General features: G+C 36.2%; 1 protein-coding gene across 3 annotated transcripts in view; it reads left to right on the top strand.

Annotated features, from left to right (window-relative positions):
- Positions 1-17757, top strand: part of znf385c (zinc finger protein 385C) — a 133142-nt gene that overhangs the window by 48367 nt on the left and 67018 nt on the right. For all 3 annotated transcript variants that reach the window (XM_044100057.1, XM_044100055.1, XM_044100056.1), the window contains exon 3: positions 1320-1409. In XM_044100057.1, coding sequence (XP_043955992.1) covers positions 1320-1409 — 90 coding nt within the window. The remainder of the gene's footprint in view (positions 1-1319; positions 1410-17757) is intronic.

Here is a 17757-nt window from a genome sequence, read left to right as displayed (position 1 = left end):
TATATATATATATATATATATATATATATATATATATATATATATATATATATATATATATATATATATATATATATTCAATCTGAAGTCTATGTTAGCCAACTGTCCACTTTTATTTAAACACGGACACTATTCGCATAAAGTTCACATATACTGTCTCTTATATTAGTAATCATTGTGGTTAGCATTAACAAACACAAGTCGTTGCCTTTATTCCCTGTAAGTTTAGATTTTCATAAGGCTGGTAGTGTTTACAAATCCAGCATGTTTCTTCACGGATAGATCTGGAGTCTTCAAATATATGCAATTAATTTACAGAAAAAAAATATATATATATTTATATATATATATATATATATATATATATATATATATATATATATATATATATATATATATATATATATATATATATATTTGGCACACCAGTAAAAAAGAAATCCATGCGTTGTTTTACTGAAGTGCCCAGCCAGAGAGATGCAGTATGTGCAACGGTCACTGGGTCCAGCTCGACCAGCCAGCGATCCTGCTGCTGCTCTGATGAGTTTGGCTCATGATCTTCTTGCAGTGCCATATTGGTCCCCAGTTTGTTGTTCTGTCAACATCTGTTGGGCCCGATAACAGGATTAGACAAGCCCCCTATAGTCCTGCTGAAACTAGCCTGGATTAGCCAACAACCTATCTCTCTTCATACATGTGAATGTCTGCATGCCTTTGTGTGTGTGTGTAGATTTAGCCTAAAAGTCAGCTCTCTTTGTCCTGCTGAAGAACCTACACAGCAAGAAAGAGGCTGGGAAAAAAATCTTCTTTCCTATTATTCTATAGAAAAAAAAGTCAAACATATTCACAGCATCCAACCAAATATAGAAATCTCTCCAGGAGGTGAGAGGTCATATTATTGTTACAGTCGGCCATAAAGAACCCCAAAAATTCTGGTGGAAAATCTGGGGACTAAGAATAAATCACAAATTTATCTATAATAGGACATTGATTAAGGTATACATGACATATAAGCATGAGTCCAAAATACATTGTACACATTTCTCTGGACTATGCAACCCATGGCCCCAGACTTCTCTGCAACCCACTGCACACATCCCAGTTCCTGCTTCCCATGTATCCCCTCACTGAGAAAATATCAGCTAGAGCGACCATGCTCTTGTAACATTCCTGCAAAGCTTTGCACCAACTAACACTTTTAGAAACACTTTATACAGGAATTTAACTTTTTTTTTTCTACTCTAAGTGAAAAAGACATTTTCAAGTTTGTGTGAGAGTAAGTTTACTATGTTTTTTCCCCATGTTTCTGTGTGTTTCAGTGTCAAACAGAAAGGCTGGAAAGAAATCTGAACTTTACCTCCAGAAGTCAGAACAGAGTGGTGACAGTGAGAGAGGAGCTCAGCACACAGGTAAATACATTTGTTGACTCACCTGAAAGTTTCTTTCTTTGACTACAGGGTGTGAAGTCCTAACTTTAAAAGGCAAAGCAGATCAAATCACTTGCAGAAAGTAATGCAGCACACACCTTATCACAGCCAATCTTTCTTCCATTTACACAGTTTTTTCAGCCTAGAGAAAGTAGATTCTGAAGATAAAACACTGTGAAAATATTTTACGCATAGATTTATTTTGGTTTTGCATTTTTGTCACAGTTAATATTATAATGTCCCACATGACATAGAATTCCAGAGAAAGATAATCTGGGTTACAGTTTAGCAAGGCTCGGTGAATTTATTAAGGAAAAAAAAACTGGCTTTATGTGAACATGTAGTATCCCCCTAAATGTAATATGTGGTTGTGGCACCATTAATGGCTACAACTGCAATTACTGGAGTAAAATTAACATTTTCAACTGACCAGTCAGAGTGTAGATCTGAATCTAATTCAGAAACTTTGGATATAATAAAGTTTGGGGTTATGCCAACAAGAACCTCCAATGTAAAAGACTTGAAACTCATCATCACAAATTAGCAAAAAGCTGCCCAGCAGCTATTGAAGGCCTTGATTTCTGTGATGTTAAAGAATTCTCTGTTTTTCAAGTAAAGAAATGTAAATGTAAATATTAGCTTCATGAATAATTCATGGCTAAAATGTTACTCTTCCCTGGGTGTGGGATAATTTTGAGTGAAGCATCATTGAAGAACTGTTTCTGGAAGGCTTTCAAGCTTAAAAGGTGCATGTCAGGTACTCAATTAGATTTAGGGCCAGACTTTGTTTAGCCTGCACCAAGACCTTCCATTTGTTTTTAAGTTGAGCCAATCAGAGGTGAATTGCTGGCTCTTTGTGCCTCCTTCAAGATTTCAGACAGTGAAATTGTGGAATTGAATACAGCTTCCAGAAAAATGTGGTTAATCACAACTAATTGGTGATTTAACAAGGGGAGTGTGTGAGGGTTCTTTCTCACACAAAAATAAATTAAATAATTTGAGAAAATCTTTATTTTTTTGTTTATTCTGATAGTTTTTGTTGGGTATATATATATAGATATATATATTTGCTTTATGATTTGAAACATTGAGTGTGACAAAAAGTTCAAACAAAAGACACGCTATGGAAGCAATACGTTTTCATATAACTTTTTTTTCCACAAAAAACAGTTCCCCCACTCCCTATTCTGTCAAGAGCTACGTTTGAAGTGGCTGACAGATGTCATGCTGCAAAGTGACGATTGATCCCATGAACAATGTCGGCTCTAGTCATTGTGTCAGTCTGCAGTTGGTCTAAAAATCACACATTCTTCAGAAGAGTCCACAGGTCACTCTGCCTTCATCTTTCACCTTCTACATGAAGCTGGATTGATTAATCAGACTGGGAATCTGAAACATCTATTCAGCTTTAACCTCTTCTTGACTTTCACTTCTCATGTACATCTCTCATCATTTGCGTTTTTACACAAAAGATTCAGTGTTTCTACGCCCTTTTAGCACAATATTCAGCATGATAAAACAGTCCCTAGTTTTAGATGCAAGGTGCATACACACAGAGTTCAAAAGCATTTTGAAGTCAACCCCTAAAAAATAAATAAACAGTTGTCTTTGGATCTTAAGCAAGATTCTATCTGCTGCACTCCTATCTGAGAAAATATGTGTAGGCATGTTGGTAATACAGATTAAAATTGAAGGCGAAGAGTTAAGAGACATGTCACACTGTCAGGTTACTGACTTCCACCTCCTGAATTTCTGGATATGTCCCAGTGGGAGAAGAACGCCGGTCAGACCCAGAACTCTAGAGCGACAAGACCAGAACAGACAGACCGCCTCAGGGTCCATAGGAACGAACTGAGAGGGGGCTTGGATAGAATAATGTCTGGGTTTCCCTCCTGGGCCTATTCTCACTGCAAACTTATCTTAGACATGTGGAAATGGATAGATGGATTTACAGGAGATCTAAAAGTAAAGACACTTTTAAACTTGTTAATGTTACTGCAGATTGGCAAACAGAGTCATATCATTATGGTAGAGTGACAGCTGAATGGCCACTCTCTTAAACAAAAGGCATCTCTTTTGAAGAAATACTGTTACACAGCATGAATGGTAACGGGAGTTACATTCTCACATAGAAATAAACCCATTTCAACTACCAGCTTTTCAGAGATGCCATCAAATTTATGCATTTTTTTTTTTTTAACTATGATCTTAAAAGCAATACATTAATAGTGTAATACCAGCCATTCATCATCTGACTGTAGGTCAAAATCAAAACTTTTCATCATTTGTCTAGCAAACTTAACAATCATGTCGCCAATTGTGCACATGCAAGTAATTTTAATGATATTTAAACATATATGTTTGCTGGAGCAGTTGCTTTGTACTCTAAGCTTGCAAAGTATGTGAAAGTCTTTCAGCTTTTTCCTCTCTCAAGGTAATAAAGTTACTTAATTGATGGTTTTTAGCAAAGTAAGATAAAAGATCAGAGTCAAGGTATTTTTTTATTCGATTAAGAAAATGTAAAAGATGGTTTAAAGCGGTCTGCTAAAGATTCAAGGTTTTATATTGCTCCTGCAAGTGGCGGGGACATCATTGGAGCTAGAACACATATCAGTGCAATCAGCTGAACCAATTATGTATATAACGGTGCATAACAACGATGGCTGTACCCTCTTAATATAAAATTAGAAATTAAGCAACTTATCACTCTAGCAGAAAAACATGCACACTTCCACCAAAATAGTCAGAGAGGGTGAAGACTGCAGCAACAGCAGCGAGACATAATCCTGTTTACCTCTTTAAAAAAAAAATCTCCCATTTTTTTTTTTTTTTTTACTGAATGTTAATTAATTGCTTTTTCTTTTTCTTTTTTTTTTGTTATAAAATCATTTCTTTGGAGCTGCTCTTTTGGCTAGGCCTATGTTGCATAATATCATCCATCAACCGAACTGTATCTATAGAGCACTAATGCAGTCTGTCACAAAGTGCTTTGCAAAGTTCAAAAACTGACTGATCGAAAATGAAAAAGCATGATCAAATAAAGTAAATAAATAAATGCACTCAAAAAAGACAAAGTAGATAAATGAATCAAATAAAAACAAGATGGATTGAGTGGTTGCTCCATGCAGCCGGCGCGTTTTCCTCAGACAGAGATCATTCCCATCTACTCGCAAAATAACCTTAACCCAACTACATTCTTTTAAAAGTATGATTAAGGGTGAGTATTAAGTGAAATCAATTTTTTTGAATTTATATTATGATATAATGTTTTTCCCTCATCAAAAACACACCTGGAGTGTTACTTTGATTCACTTATAAATGAATGAATCAATGGCATGTATCTAAATGTATGTTTACACAATTGGGCGCTTATTTCTCCATCTTTCAGTTCCATGCAATTCATTCATTATTCATTATCCTTAGCTATAATTAGCAAACACCTGATGGAACTGCATTTGCTGAGTTCATCATGCAAACTACTTTTTAGTACATAAGACTTCTCAGTCTCAGCTCATAAGAACAGTTGTAAATGGCATACTGGTATGTCATGCCATGACCTGAAAAGGATGTGTTCAAATGTTACTTGAGGCTGACAAATTAAGATCTACAACTGCTTTTGAGCTTAAAAATGTGGTCATATACACCCAAAATTGTTTTATATTGAATGAGAAAACAAATCAGTTTTAAATCGGTATCGAAGCGATGTAAACACTTTCTGTCTCATTTTATGAATGAAAATGATTTCAATATTTCAAACTTACACAAGGCTTAAGCTGCGTTTCTCAAGGCTTGTAAAATGAGTGGCTGTGCAGCACTAGTGTGAACATCCATGCAGGGGGAAAAGAAGGGGGGGAAATGTCTTGACAGTATAAATATTTTACTACGAGCTGACATGCAAACATTTCATTACCCATGTAGGCATTTTGATACGACAACAGAGTAATACTTTTTCACATGCGATGCTACAAAGTTGTCTTATTTATAAAAAGCAGAAAAAATGACATCATACCCAGGTGAATAATGTGTCCCCTTTGCAAGCTTTCTTTGGGCATGAAGTCTGTAATAACTTAGTATTAGAGGTCTGCTTTATGTTAAACCCAAATTATGTGGGTTTCCAGGGTGCATAATGTGTTGAAAGATAAAGTTTTGACCCTAGATGATTCATATGCACATAAATCAACTGAAATGTGTTTTTTTCTGACACCTGAGATGTTAAACTCAAAGCATGACAAGCGGAGAAGGCGGAAAAACTAAAAGAAACTCAAGACAGATACATCGCTGTAATTGTTTTAGTACTTTCTCTTTGACGCGATGTATCAATAATGAATCAAAGTATATTCCACAGTCACTAGAAGAGAGAGTTGGTGGCTTTGTGAACCGAAGAGAGCAGCAGTGTCTTTTTCTTTCTGTTTAAAAAAAAAAGGAGAGTTGTTGTAAGGGCAGAAGTTCATGCTCTCTACGTCTCACCCTCAACAGAACTCGTCTATCTGTCTATTGTCTCAGAAAGACATTGGCTCCCTGTCACCCTCTCAATCTCTTATTTCTTCTGTCTGTCATTCACCACTGTGCTTCTCTCTCTTCCACAATGTTAGCCTGTTTCTGTCAAACTGTTTCTTCTCACTGGCCGGCTCTCTGGCTCCATCTCTTCCTTTCATTTTATCATAAGTATAACCACATCTGTCTCTGTGGATGCACACACCCCAGGCACGTTTCTGTTCCCGGACGTTTTTGATGATGACTTCACAAAGAACACACACACACACACCCTGGGCTACCTCAGCATATAGGCATGCTTGCAGCTATGTGCATACACAGATGGTTTGCCGGTGTATGTGTAATGTAGTCCAGTTTGACTCTTTCAGGCAAGAGTCCAGAGTCAATGCTCAGTTACCCTTGCACTGTTTGGTTTCTTTTCCGTCCTGCATATCAGAATCTGTTCCTGCCAGTGGCCTTTATATTCTCTCTGAGGATTATGAGTCACATTTTGGATCTTTTTATCACTGCTATTCTTCTTTCTTTACTTGAAAATAAGCTGGCCTGCATCGCTGTAGTTTCACCGGCTTTGAATTGTTTTAAACCTGGAATAGGTTTTTCGGTTATGTTTTTGGGAATAATGATTCAGAAATTCTACAAAATAAATTAGCCACCATTATGCCTTCTGATATGACTCATACTTGCACTGTAGTGACACAGTTACGCATGCATACACATTAGATTTGCACAGCGGTGCCCACACACTGTTGCTACGTAGTTTTATGTGTGTCTCTGTGTTTACTTGTGTGTGTGTTTTGTAATGTGGAGGAGGGGTGGTGGATGCAGATTGTGCTTGGTCCACTAGACCCCTCCCAGTCAGAATGGAGCTGTCTCAGCTCGTCAGCATTAGACTCGCGCGGAATCATGATCTATCCCGACAGTCAGCCATGGGAAATGATGGGTCATGAAACCGCCTAGAGCTCCCCATGTGACCTGGCGTACAGGGGTGGAAGGGTGGATTATGAGGATGGGTTGTCTGATGAGACGAAGAAACAAGAAGGCAACGAGACGATGCATGCCCACAACAGCAGAGGTTGAAACCACAGACATGGTTGCATGCCTCTGCACACACTGCAGGGAAATCTGAAGACTTATTCGGTGGCACTGGGTTCATGTCATGATTTTTGTGGTATTTTATCACTGTGAAGAATCTCAGCTTGCCTTGCTTGTCAGATTTAGTTGTCTTTCAGTCCTTTTTCTCAGCTTCTCTAAAAAAAAAAAAAAAAAAAGAAAACAGCAACAAATAGAGACTGAAATGTGCACTGATGTAATGGGACATTTAACTTGTTTAAATTAACAACAAATTTAAGATGCAAAAATTAAGACAAAAAACTGAGTAAGTGTACACAAATATATTTAACCCATTTTCTGATTTTAGCTATTCACATACATCGAAATCAATGAAAGAAACAGTTCTTAAAAGACTTTAACAGAGTCTCAAACTAAATTCAAGACAAAATCTCTGAGGTTACCTAGAGAGAGATGGGGACTCAAGATATCCTCATGATCTGGTAATTTGAGATCTTTTGTAAGGTCGTTAGTAAATATTGCCAAGTAAAAATATATAAGATATATTTTGTAGATGTGGTGTAATTCATCATCCAGGCTCATTTTTCCTGCGGTTCTTGTCACAGGGCTGATGGAGGCCGGTGGTGGGGCTGCACCTTCAGCTTGGTGTAATGGCAACGGGAGATTCACCAACACATACCGGGTTTTTCCGAAGCCTCATAGAATTTCACTTTTATTGTTCCTTTTCACAGATATTTTCCAGGCCTTCCGTCAGGTGCGTCAGGCGCTGTCATATTTTTAGAGAGGAGCAAAAACCCAGTGTTTCCACTATGTCATGCTCACTGGGTAGCTCACATTAGATTATTTTCCTCTACTTATAAAGTCCTCACAGCTCCCTCAGGATTGAACCACATCTCATAGTGCAGCAGTTTCACCGTTTTGATGCTGTTTTTTATTAAATCTATTTTTATGATGCTCTGATGCCACTGAACTTGTGTGTGTGCTTTTTTACTCTTCGAGGTTCACAGTTCATATGTGAAACAGAAGTGGCTTCCAGTTACAAAAAGAGTGCAAAACTAATCATACACCTGGAACTTTTTCATTTTGTGAAATTATAAATATAACTACTATATGTATATTGTCCTGGTTTTATGTCCTTGACCAACAAAGTGGTGGACATTCATGAAGTGGAAAGAAAAGTGGTTTTCAAAATGGTTGAATACCAATTAACACACTCTCCACTTATATACAAAATTTTGAAAATCGTAAAAAAGAAAATTGCTTCTAAGTTAGCACAAACAATCCTAATAAAACATCTGCACATGACAAAATGTGCAAAATAATAAAGCAAGCATTTACAGATGCGATTCTTCAAAAAGACAAAAAATGAATCTTTGTTCCTGTTTTCCCATCATCTGAATATGAAAATATTCAGAGGCTCTGGTGTTCTAGTAAAGTCTGACCTACTTCATATTGGTTCTTTGTAACTTTCACTTTAATATGATTTGACCTTTGCTTTGTGTGTGTATTGCCTCTAGCGATATTTATTACATGAAAACCTTTGCTTTCAAGTCTGAATGGTCTTATCTTCACAGTACAAAGCAGCATGCTGCCACTGCCAATGACTCCTTATCTGATGCAAAAAGCACACATGCATTCACAGACTTTATCTTTGTATTATTTATTGAGCCCAAAGATGCATGTTCTTTCAAGGTGAGTTCCAAGCTTAGCCCAAATATAGCTATACTTCACACTCTTTTCCTTATTGTATTTGTCCACCCTTAACTAAAGTGTTGTTTCATATTATAAGCATTGCTTGTTTTCCCTTGATTTCACTGTTCTTATCTATATACCTTCTTTATTGCCTCGGGACTGTACTAACTAAAATTTCTCCCAGCATTTGCAGACATTTATGTAAATCCTCTTCCTCTTCAGCACAGTGTGTGTGAATATGAGCAATCATGCAAAAATAAGAAGGCAAAAAAAATGCTAATGCATAGCCTTAAGCACCTCAAATGATAATGAGAAACAGTCTGATTTATTGCATCTTGCAGTGCTTGTCTGTTGTAGTCAGAAGATAATCTTTTATTTAATGTTTTAATGTCAGTCAGTCAATTAGCAACTGTTACTTCTTGTATTTAATTTTAAGCCACTCAGACTGTACCTTTACTGGCTGATAAACCTACAAAAATCCAAAGTATTCAGAGACATCCGCTAAACACAATTTGAACAATGCATGTGGAAATAAGTAAAAACATTTCACTTGACAATAAAAATAAAAAAAAAAATCAACAATTCACCACTCCAGATTAAACATTTTTTAATACAGTGGAAATACAAATGAACTTCCATTTAATGGGCTTGCTTTAATTGCAGTTCAGTTTGCCAAGGCAGTTATGAAGGAATAAAAGTGCTAATTATATTCATATTGCACAGGGTTAGTCACTGGCCTAAAATAAAGAGCGAGGGAGGAATGATGGAAAGTTTTAGCTTTATCACAGAGAGCAGGTTAATCGATATATTTCAATATATGACTTGAAGAAATAAGTGATGTAGTAATATTAGCCTATATACAACAAAGCATTATGGTATGGGACAATGAAACATAGGAATTTTGGTGTAAATAAAAAAAAAAACCACATTGGAATTATGTATTGAAGAATATTTATAATTTTGCTCTTGCTCTTCATAAAAGCACAAGGAAGTCATTAAATTCCAAACAGGTTGTTAATTTGACACCCTGAATGTTTTAATATAATTTAATTAAAATCTTATCCTCTTTAAAATAAATCTGAAGTGATGACCCAGACCTTGTTTTTCCCAGATAGATAATTATTGGTCTCTAATAAATGCATTTGTGAATTCTTAACATGGAGGGATGTATGATAAACTACGAAAGAAACTTACTAAAATTTATTAAAATTATACTTTGAATATATTTTATAAAATGTAAGAACATGGACTTCAGCTGGAATATGCAGTTGCTTGGTGCAATATAATGTGAAGAAATTTTTTTTTGGCTGATAAACTGTTATGAGTAGTCTTGACAATGTCTTGTAATTATTAATGCATGGTTTGTAATAAATCTATGGGGTTTTTTTTCTTCTGTGGTAGAGGTGTGTATTGTGGTGTGCTTTATTTTTCAGAAATGCTGTGTGTGGCCCTTTTAGATGAGCAGCCTTTTATTTTCTGAACTTTTTCTCTGGGTCTGACTCCTGTTTATTCTCAGAATTGACATTCTGATTGAACTTGACACTTCTATTTTTTTTAATTAGCTCCTTTCAACTGATCATTCACTTACACAGAATCAACAGCATGCATGTTATTTATATTCTTTCCACAAATGATTTGCCATGTTGAAATATAATTTCACTTAATGACTGTTATCATTTCCCAAAACAATACTTGATAGGTCAGTTAATGTTGAACAGCTGCTGTTGTGGTTATCTGACATGGCTCATCTGCAAAGAGAAGAGCCACATTTATATCTGTTATTTAGATAGAAAGTCTTGTTATACCATAATTATAGAAATAGTCGATATATCCACTTCACAGATGGCAGTAGATTGAAGTAGGCAAACACTTACCATTATAATAAACAGTATAATGGTTTCCATGGGTTTTTCCTCTTTTTTCCCCCTTTTTAAAAACCAGAAGTGTCTGGTTATTCTTGGCAGTTGTTGCTTCATCTTGGAAGCAGATGCTCTTGTGTTTTCATTTCTGTACCACTTGAGCCATAAAGCATACATCAAGATTTCCACCTGGCTTTTGTTCACCCCAGCCAACAGCTCTCCTCTCTTCACAATCTGTTTCATTCTCCTTCACCACCTCCTCCTCCTGCGTTCCTCAATTCATCTTCCACTTGTGAACTCAGCCAAGGTGACGAAACACATTGATGATTTATTTATGTTAGGAAACCCATCTTCTCCTCTCATGACCCTGTCGCTGTCTCTCCCTCTCTCTCACGTACACACACCTTCAGTCTGTCTCTTTGGGTGTTTGTCTATCTGTAAAACTCCATGTGACAGTGATGCTAAATGAGGTGTCCTCTCCTCTGTTGTGATGAGACTGAATGCACACGCACACGCCAACATACTTGTACACGCCGCTGATTCCTCCTCTACAGTGTCATGCTGAGACGATGGCAACTTCTGGCTCTCGAATAATTCATATTATTTGTGTGGGGTTTTTTGTTGTTGCTTATAATTGAATAAATATGATTGAAGACATATTTTCATGTTTGTCTGATTTTACTGATTGGTCTAGTGACCTGAGAAATTTAATTGCAACAAAACAGGAACATTAGACATTATCGTTTAAATGACAAATACCTTTTCATGCCAACATATGTGTATGTATTGGCAGCTCTGAATTACTTTTAAATTACCCTTGTACTCTGACCCAGGCCAACAGGGTAAAGCAATGGCATGGCAGCCAGGTTTGATTGTTCCCTGCATACCTGTATCTTCCTGTGTGCCAGGAGGACACAGGAAGATACAGGTTACTGGTATACAGGAGGATACAGGAAGCCCAACCCTAAATACATTGTTGCAATACAGTTTTAATTTTCTTGTTTTACAGTTGATGCATTAATGGCAAACAGCCTGGTCTCTACTTTTTAATTGATACAGTCAGAGAAGTTCTCCAGAGGTGCTCATGTGGAGTTCAGTGTCTAACATCGGCACCTGTCTTACCTGTCCACCCCATCTTCAAATTACAGCAGATCCACACAGTCAACTCACTCATCGCTCCCCACAAGTCCTGTCAGTCAGATAACCGGCCATGCAGTTATAAGGTGTTCCTTTCCATTCATTTGTTTGTTTGTCAGAGTTAGGTTTACAGAAGAGAGATTTTAAATCTAGTGAAAAATGGTGGCGAGAGGAAAGAAAAATTGACATTATAAACAGTAGATTGACAGGAGTGCAAATGAGGGAGCTTGTGAGTTGTCAATTTGAAGTTTGGGATCTTAGTGTCCCACTTTGAAAGTAAAGAGGGCGTGTGAGAGAAGTAAAGGAAGAGATACTCTGAACACAAAGAAGGAAGGGATAGAAGAACTGTTTGTATGCAAAGTGGTGCGGGATGAAATGGCTAACAGAAAAAGAAAATTGTTAGTTTAGAGAAACCATTAGGAAGAAAGATGGATGGCTGTTTGCCTCTTGAGCCGAGCTGCCTGTCAATTCCTACCAAGCATGGGCAGCAGGTTGGTAGAGTCAGCCCTAATGAGGAGGCCGGTGGCTCGAAGCTGCATAGGCAGAGTGAGCTTTCCCTCTTTTCTTGTCCATAAATTAGCCTGTCATTCATTGAATCGTGCCTTATGGTTTTGGTTAAAAAGATTAATTCAAATATATTTTCATCATTTGTCAAAAATGTATTTGAGTAGACCTGGGCTAAAATATAAATATATGCATACTGGCCTTATTCCAAAATAACTATTTAAAAAAAATAAAAGTTATTTTTAGCTTTCTATGGAATCAATAAGCATTTACTACTGCTGCTAAACGGTTACAGATATAATTAGACTAATTGAAAAGTATTTTACAAAGCTCAAAGTTACAATAACTTTCTGTTCTCATGTTTTATTTGATAAAGATGTCTGGTATTTTCCTAAAATGCACAGTCCACGGTTTTAAGGAAAAATACCTCATGTTTTCCTTAGTTTTAAACAAGATATGTTTTATTTTCAAATCTATCCCAAAGAGTGCTATAAGCAGAACTCTTTGGGATAGATGTTATCACTGAGTGAAGCCTGAAAGATAGCTATAATTATTCAGAGGGAAACACAGATATGTAAGAACTTACTTAACACGACACTGCATTTTGAACAAAGGCACAGTGAGAGGTACGTATGCGTGATTAAGGCTAAGAGAACGTGAGAGAGAACGAGGCATTTTGCAGATTAAAGGAAAGGTGAACATATTGCAGCAAAGGTACAATGTTTTATTCCTTTAAGGTTTCAATGTCTGTCTGACCTGGGAAAAGCTTGATTTGTAAATGGTGGCGACCTTTTTGAAATCTAAGAGTTAAGGTGAAGATCTGTGTTATGTGGGGAAGATAAACAGAAATATGGTTATTACAACTAATATAAAGTTGTTAGAAAATTTAAATTGTCGACTCCATTATCATATTGTGTTTTTCATGTAACAGTAGAACCCTGTTTTACATCAAACCTGCTCAGATCCATCTTGGCTCCTAATATCAGTAAAACAACCACAAAAATATAGATGTTTTTCTTGAATCTGCTGATCTCAAAGTTCTCAAAGAGAAATGTGAATCACCTGGACATTTGATGTGGCTTCAAAATTATTAAGGCATCACTGATTTAACATTTCTGTATTTCCCTTTCAAAGAGCATTGAAGGCCACTAGAAAACGCAGCAAGTCAATAATACAATACAGCCTTAGACAGTATCACTACACTTGTTTATCTCTTGAGTTCCAGGTTATTGGTTCATACCTCTTTGATCTATTCATTATAGCTAAATTTGATCTTTATCAAACTTAGATGAAATTATTCTACTCACATTTTGCCAGGGATTCATGCCAACTCCCAGAATAGAGTCCATGTGAATAAAGCCATGATTGTATAGTGGTTATATAGGAACTGAGTTTGTTCTATTTGTTACTTCAGGCTTATTTTTCTGAGTGCAGTTAAAAAAAATGTAATTGTCAATGTCGTGGATACATCTCAATACATGCAAAGAACTCACCCTTAGAGACATGACTGGAGCTTTAAGTAATAATACATTTAACAAAATCAACATGAAGAGTTGAGTGAATCCAGACCTCTCATCTTTTTCCTATGGAAAAAAAAAAGTCAACATCTCTGTTCTTTGTCTTTTAATTTGAATAACTTTTCACCCACGTTTACAACTGAAAATTCATTTTAGAGATGCAGTATATTCACTATCCATTAAATATTCATTTGAAAGATGTTTTAATTCCATTCATTTCTACTGTTTATTGCCTGCAAACTTCACTTTAAACTTTACTTGCGCACTATCCCTGGCACAACACTCAATGCACCAATGTGATATACAGTAACATAAAAAACTGCTATCAAGCAGAAAATCCTGAAAGAGAATTTCTGGCCATGAGTTTGTGATCTTAATTTCAAGTGCACTTGAGTTATACAGCAGTGACCTTAAGCAGGTCCTTCATACACAAAGACCCTCCAGTGTGTCTAAATTAAAACAGTTCAACAAAGAAAAGGGGGCCAAATGTTTTCATAATTACAGCAAGGACTGAATAACTGTTATTGCTAAGTGAGCTGCTTCAATCAAAGATGGCGCTCAGTTGTTTTGCTTAGGGGGGAAGTTACTTTTTTTATACAAGGCCAGATTGATTTTCATAGTATTTTACCTCAGTAAATGAAATAATCATTTCTATATTTTTTCTGTACATACTTTGGTTATTTTTGTTTGATAGTAATGTTTGCTGCTTATTTGAAACATTTAAAAACAAATAATAAGCAAAACCAGAAGATTTTGTTTTATTTCCAGTGTCTGAGTTTTTTCAAAGAGGCATACTAAGACTGTTTTATACTCTATACTATATTTTATACTGTATACAAGAAGGGAATTTAGCATGAAGTGTGGCAAGGATTTTATTTTTTTTTTGCTTCCACCTATTTTTATTCAAAACTTTAAACCCTGTATTTGTTTCTTATCACAAAACTGAAACCTGATGGCTCAATAATATTAAGTAGTTAAAAGCTAGAGAACCTAAGCTACATTAAAATTCAAAACTCTCCAAACCTGTTTTCCCATGATCATTGAATTTTGATCATTTCTGAAAAACCCAACAATTACATTATATTTTATGCATCTATGTATGTTTTACAAACCCAAAATGCTCAGAGGGGAAATTAACCAAAGATTATACTCAAAATATGTTGAATGTAGGTTTTACATATTTAATAAAATATTTGAGTGAACTCCATATACTTTCTTACTTTCTGAACCTATTTCTGTTTAACATTTTTACTGTCTTGATTCTTTTTAAATTTGAAAATATAATTGTTTTTATACATTCCTGCCTCATATTGTTACACAAAAGGTGGATGTCAGAAGTCTGTTAGATGAGCCTGAGAAGTTTGTGACCTTCTGTGAATTACTAATACTACTTAGTGTGTGCATGAGTACATTTGTGTAGATGAGGGGGTGGACATAGAGAACAGAGGAAAGATGCAAAGATGCCCAAAAGCCATATCTAAGCAGATGTCACATGGCATTAGTGCTGCATGACACAGTCTATCGGCATCATCCTCTCAGGTGACAGCAGAAATCTCCGTTTCATGCTTCATCTTACGTCCCACCTCCATCAAGTCTTAAACTGGCTTTGTCTTGAACGGCTCTCTCCCATTTTTCTCCGACCTAACAAGTCCTTCTCTCTTACAAAGATCTCAGTGCTCTGCAAAAATATAAATATAGTGTATAGTGTTGATCTATTTACTAGAGCGATACTAAGGAATGCACAATTGGGAAGTGTAAGAAAAATCATTCCTGATTTAACAAAGAAAAAATGAATCACAAATGTGTGACCATTTTTTTTACATAACCATTTTCTTTTCCCATCACCTTTTTTCCAACACTTTTATTCATTCACCATTTCTCTGCCTAAAATTGCTTTACAACTTTGTTCTTTTTAGGTATAATTTTGTCTAGTAACAACACATTAATCTTGGCATGTTTCCACCTGGGTTCAGCATTCCAGAGAAGAGTAGAGAAATGAACCCCATTGTGGACTGATGACACAAATTCATTAAACTTTAGAGTGACAGCTTGACCTTCTCTTCTCTCCAGGGTCCTTCACTCATCACCATAGATACTTGGCTCACAGCAACTCAGACAACTTATTAATGGTCCACCACTGTCAACTTCATTTTCACTGTCCTCCATTTACAGAAAGAAACTACTGGTTGGGGATTTCCATCTGCACATAGTTATGGCAGATGGTGTTGTTCTTAACTAGTTCCAAGTAAATACACAATACACAAGTAAAAACCATGACAGTGCAGCAAAAGATATAAAATTTAAACCTTTATAAATGCCATATGTGTGCACTGAAATAATTTTCTAAAGCTGCAATGCAGAGAAACTATTTATACTGCATATGCCCCTTGAGTCATTCTGTGACATTTAATAACAAATAAATGTTAAATCAATAAAATTAGTCACTAAGATATATTGATTATGCACTCAAGCTATTCTTTCTCTTCTTTTGTTCAGTTTTTCTCAAAGATACAGTTAAGACCAAGATTATTCAGATATGGGTTTCACATAATATTTTGATTCTACCAACACTGGACGCAGTTCAAATGTTATGCAGCAAACCAGCCAGATGAATTTGATAAAGAATATGTGAAGAGAGAACCTGATTAGGGTGATGGCAAAGAGATATTGTCCTCAACATCTTAGAGCTAACAAAAAAATAAACTGTTAAATCAAAATGCATGGGAAACATTACACACATGGGCTGAAATTACAAGATGGCTTGCTGTGCTGTACTGTGAGGAAAAAAATGTTCAATTATTTGCTTAAAAATGTATGAATATTTTTTAATTAAAATTGAAGGATTTTTAAATGAGAGAGCTGCACAGTAGAGCTGTTGCCTTGCAGCAAGAAGGTCCTGGGTTCGATTCCCTGGCACAACACTTTCTTTCTGCATGTTCTCCCTGTGCATGCATGGGTTCTCTCTGGGTTCTCCGGCTTCCTCCCACAGTCCAAAAACATGACTGTCAGGTTAATTGGGCTCTCTAAATTCTCCCTAGGTGTGAGTGTGTGTGTGAATGGTTGTTTGTCCTGTCTGTTTTCTGTGTTGCCCTGCGACAGACTGGCGACCAGTCCAGGGTGTACCCCGCCTCTCGCCCGGAACGTTAGCTGGGGATAGGCACCAGCAACCCTCCCGACCCCATTAGGGACAAAGGGTGATTGGAAAATGGATGGATGGATGGATTTTTAAATGCTATTTTTACATTGTGTTATTTTTAACTCCCATACAAAACTATTTTTGTATCTAAATCTGCCAGTGGTATGAAAAATGTTGTTGCTTTCTGCATTTACTAAGGGAATTTGTCAACTTTGAGATTTTTAAAACTCCTTAACCAGATCCACTGAAATTATAAATTGAAGCTACAGACCCAAGTACCTTATGAATAAAGTTCTACCATGCATATGGATAGCAATTCAACAAAAAAGTATGCAGGTATTGAATCTGACAGTTCTGAATTTACTCACAAATTTGCTTATGTAAAATCTCCATAGGCCACCTGTAAACACATTTTTCTGTACCATACTGCTTTGGATGTTGGCTCACCACTTTATAAGAGCAGGATTTCTATGTCTTCACATGCTCAGCAGTCCATCTATTGAATTACAGCAAAGCAGTGGGACCTAAGCTGTCCCTTTTTCCACAAACTTGTGACAGACAAGAACAATACCTGTAACCATGGTGACTAGACCCAAAAAGGGTGACTGCTGAAACCTGAAAATGTGTTGAGGACATTCATATTATAAACTTAAGTGGCTTGACTTTTCAGGGTTTTTTTTGGTTGAATGAAAAAAAGGACAGAAAATTAATCAGAACTACTGTGAATGGAACCACACTGAGTCAAAAAGTCAATCGAATCACCAGTTTTACAAATTATTGTTGGGCTTTTCTGCAGTTTGCACTTAAATAGTGTATCCAGTGGTGTATTATCATCACTAACAAATTTACACAGACAAAAAAGAAGTTGTTTTGAGTTGTAATATTTCACCAAATGTTTTAAAAAGCAAACATCTAAGGAAAAA

Source organism: Gambusia affinis, linkage group LG19 (genome assembly GCF_019740435.1).
Source record: "Gambusia affinis linkage group LG19, SWU_Gaff_1.0, whole genome shotgun sequence".
Classification (NCBI taxonomy): domain Eukaryota; kingdom Metazoa; phylum Chordata; class Actinopteri; order Cyprinodontiformes; family Poeciliidae; genus Gambusia; species Gambusia affinis.
This window is presented reverse-complemented; position numbering and strand designations above follow the sequence as displayed.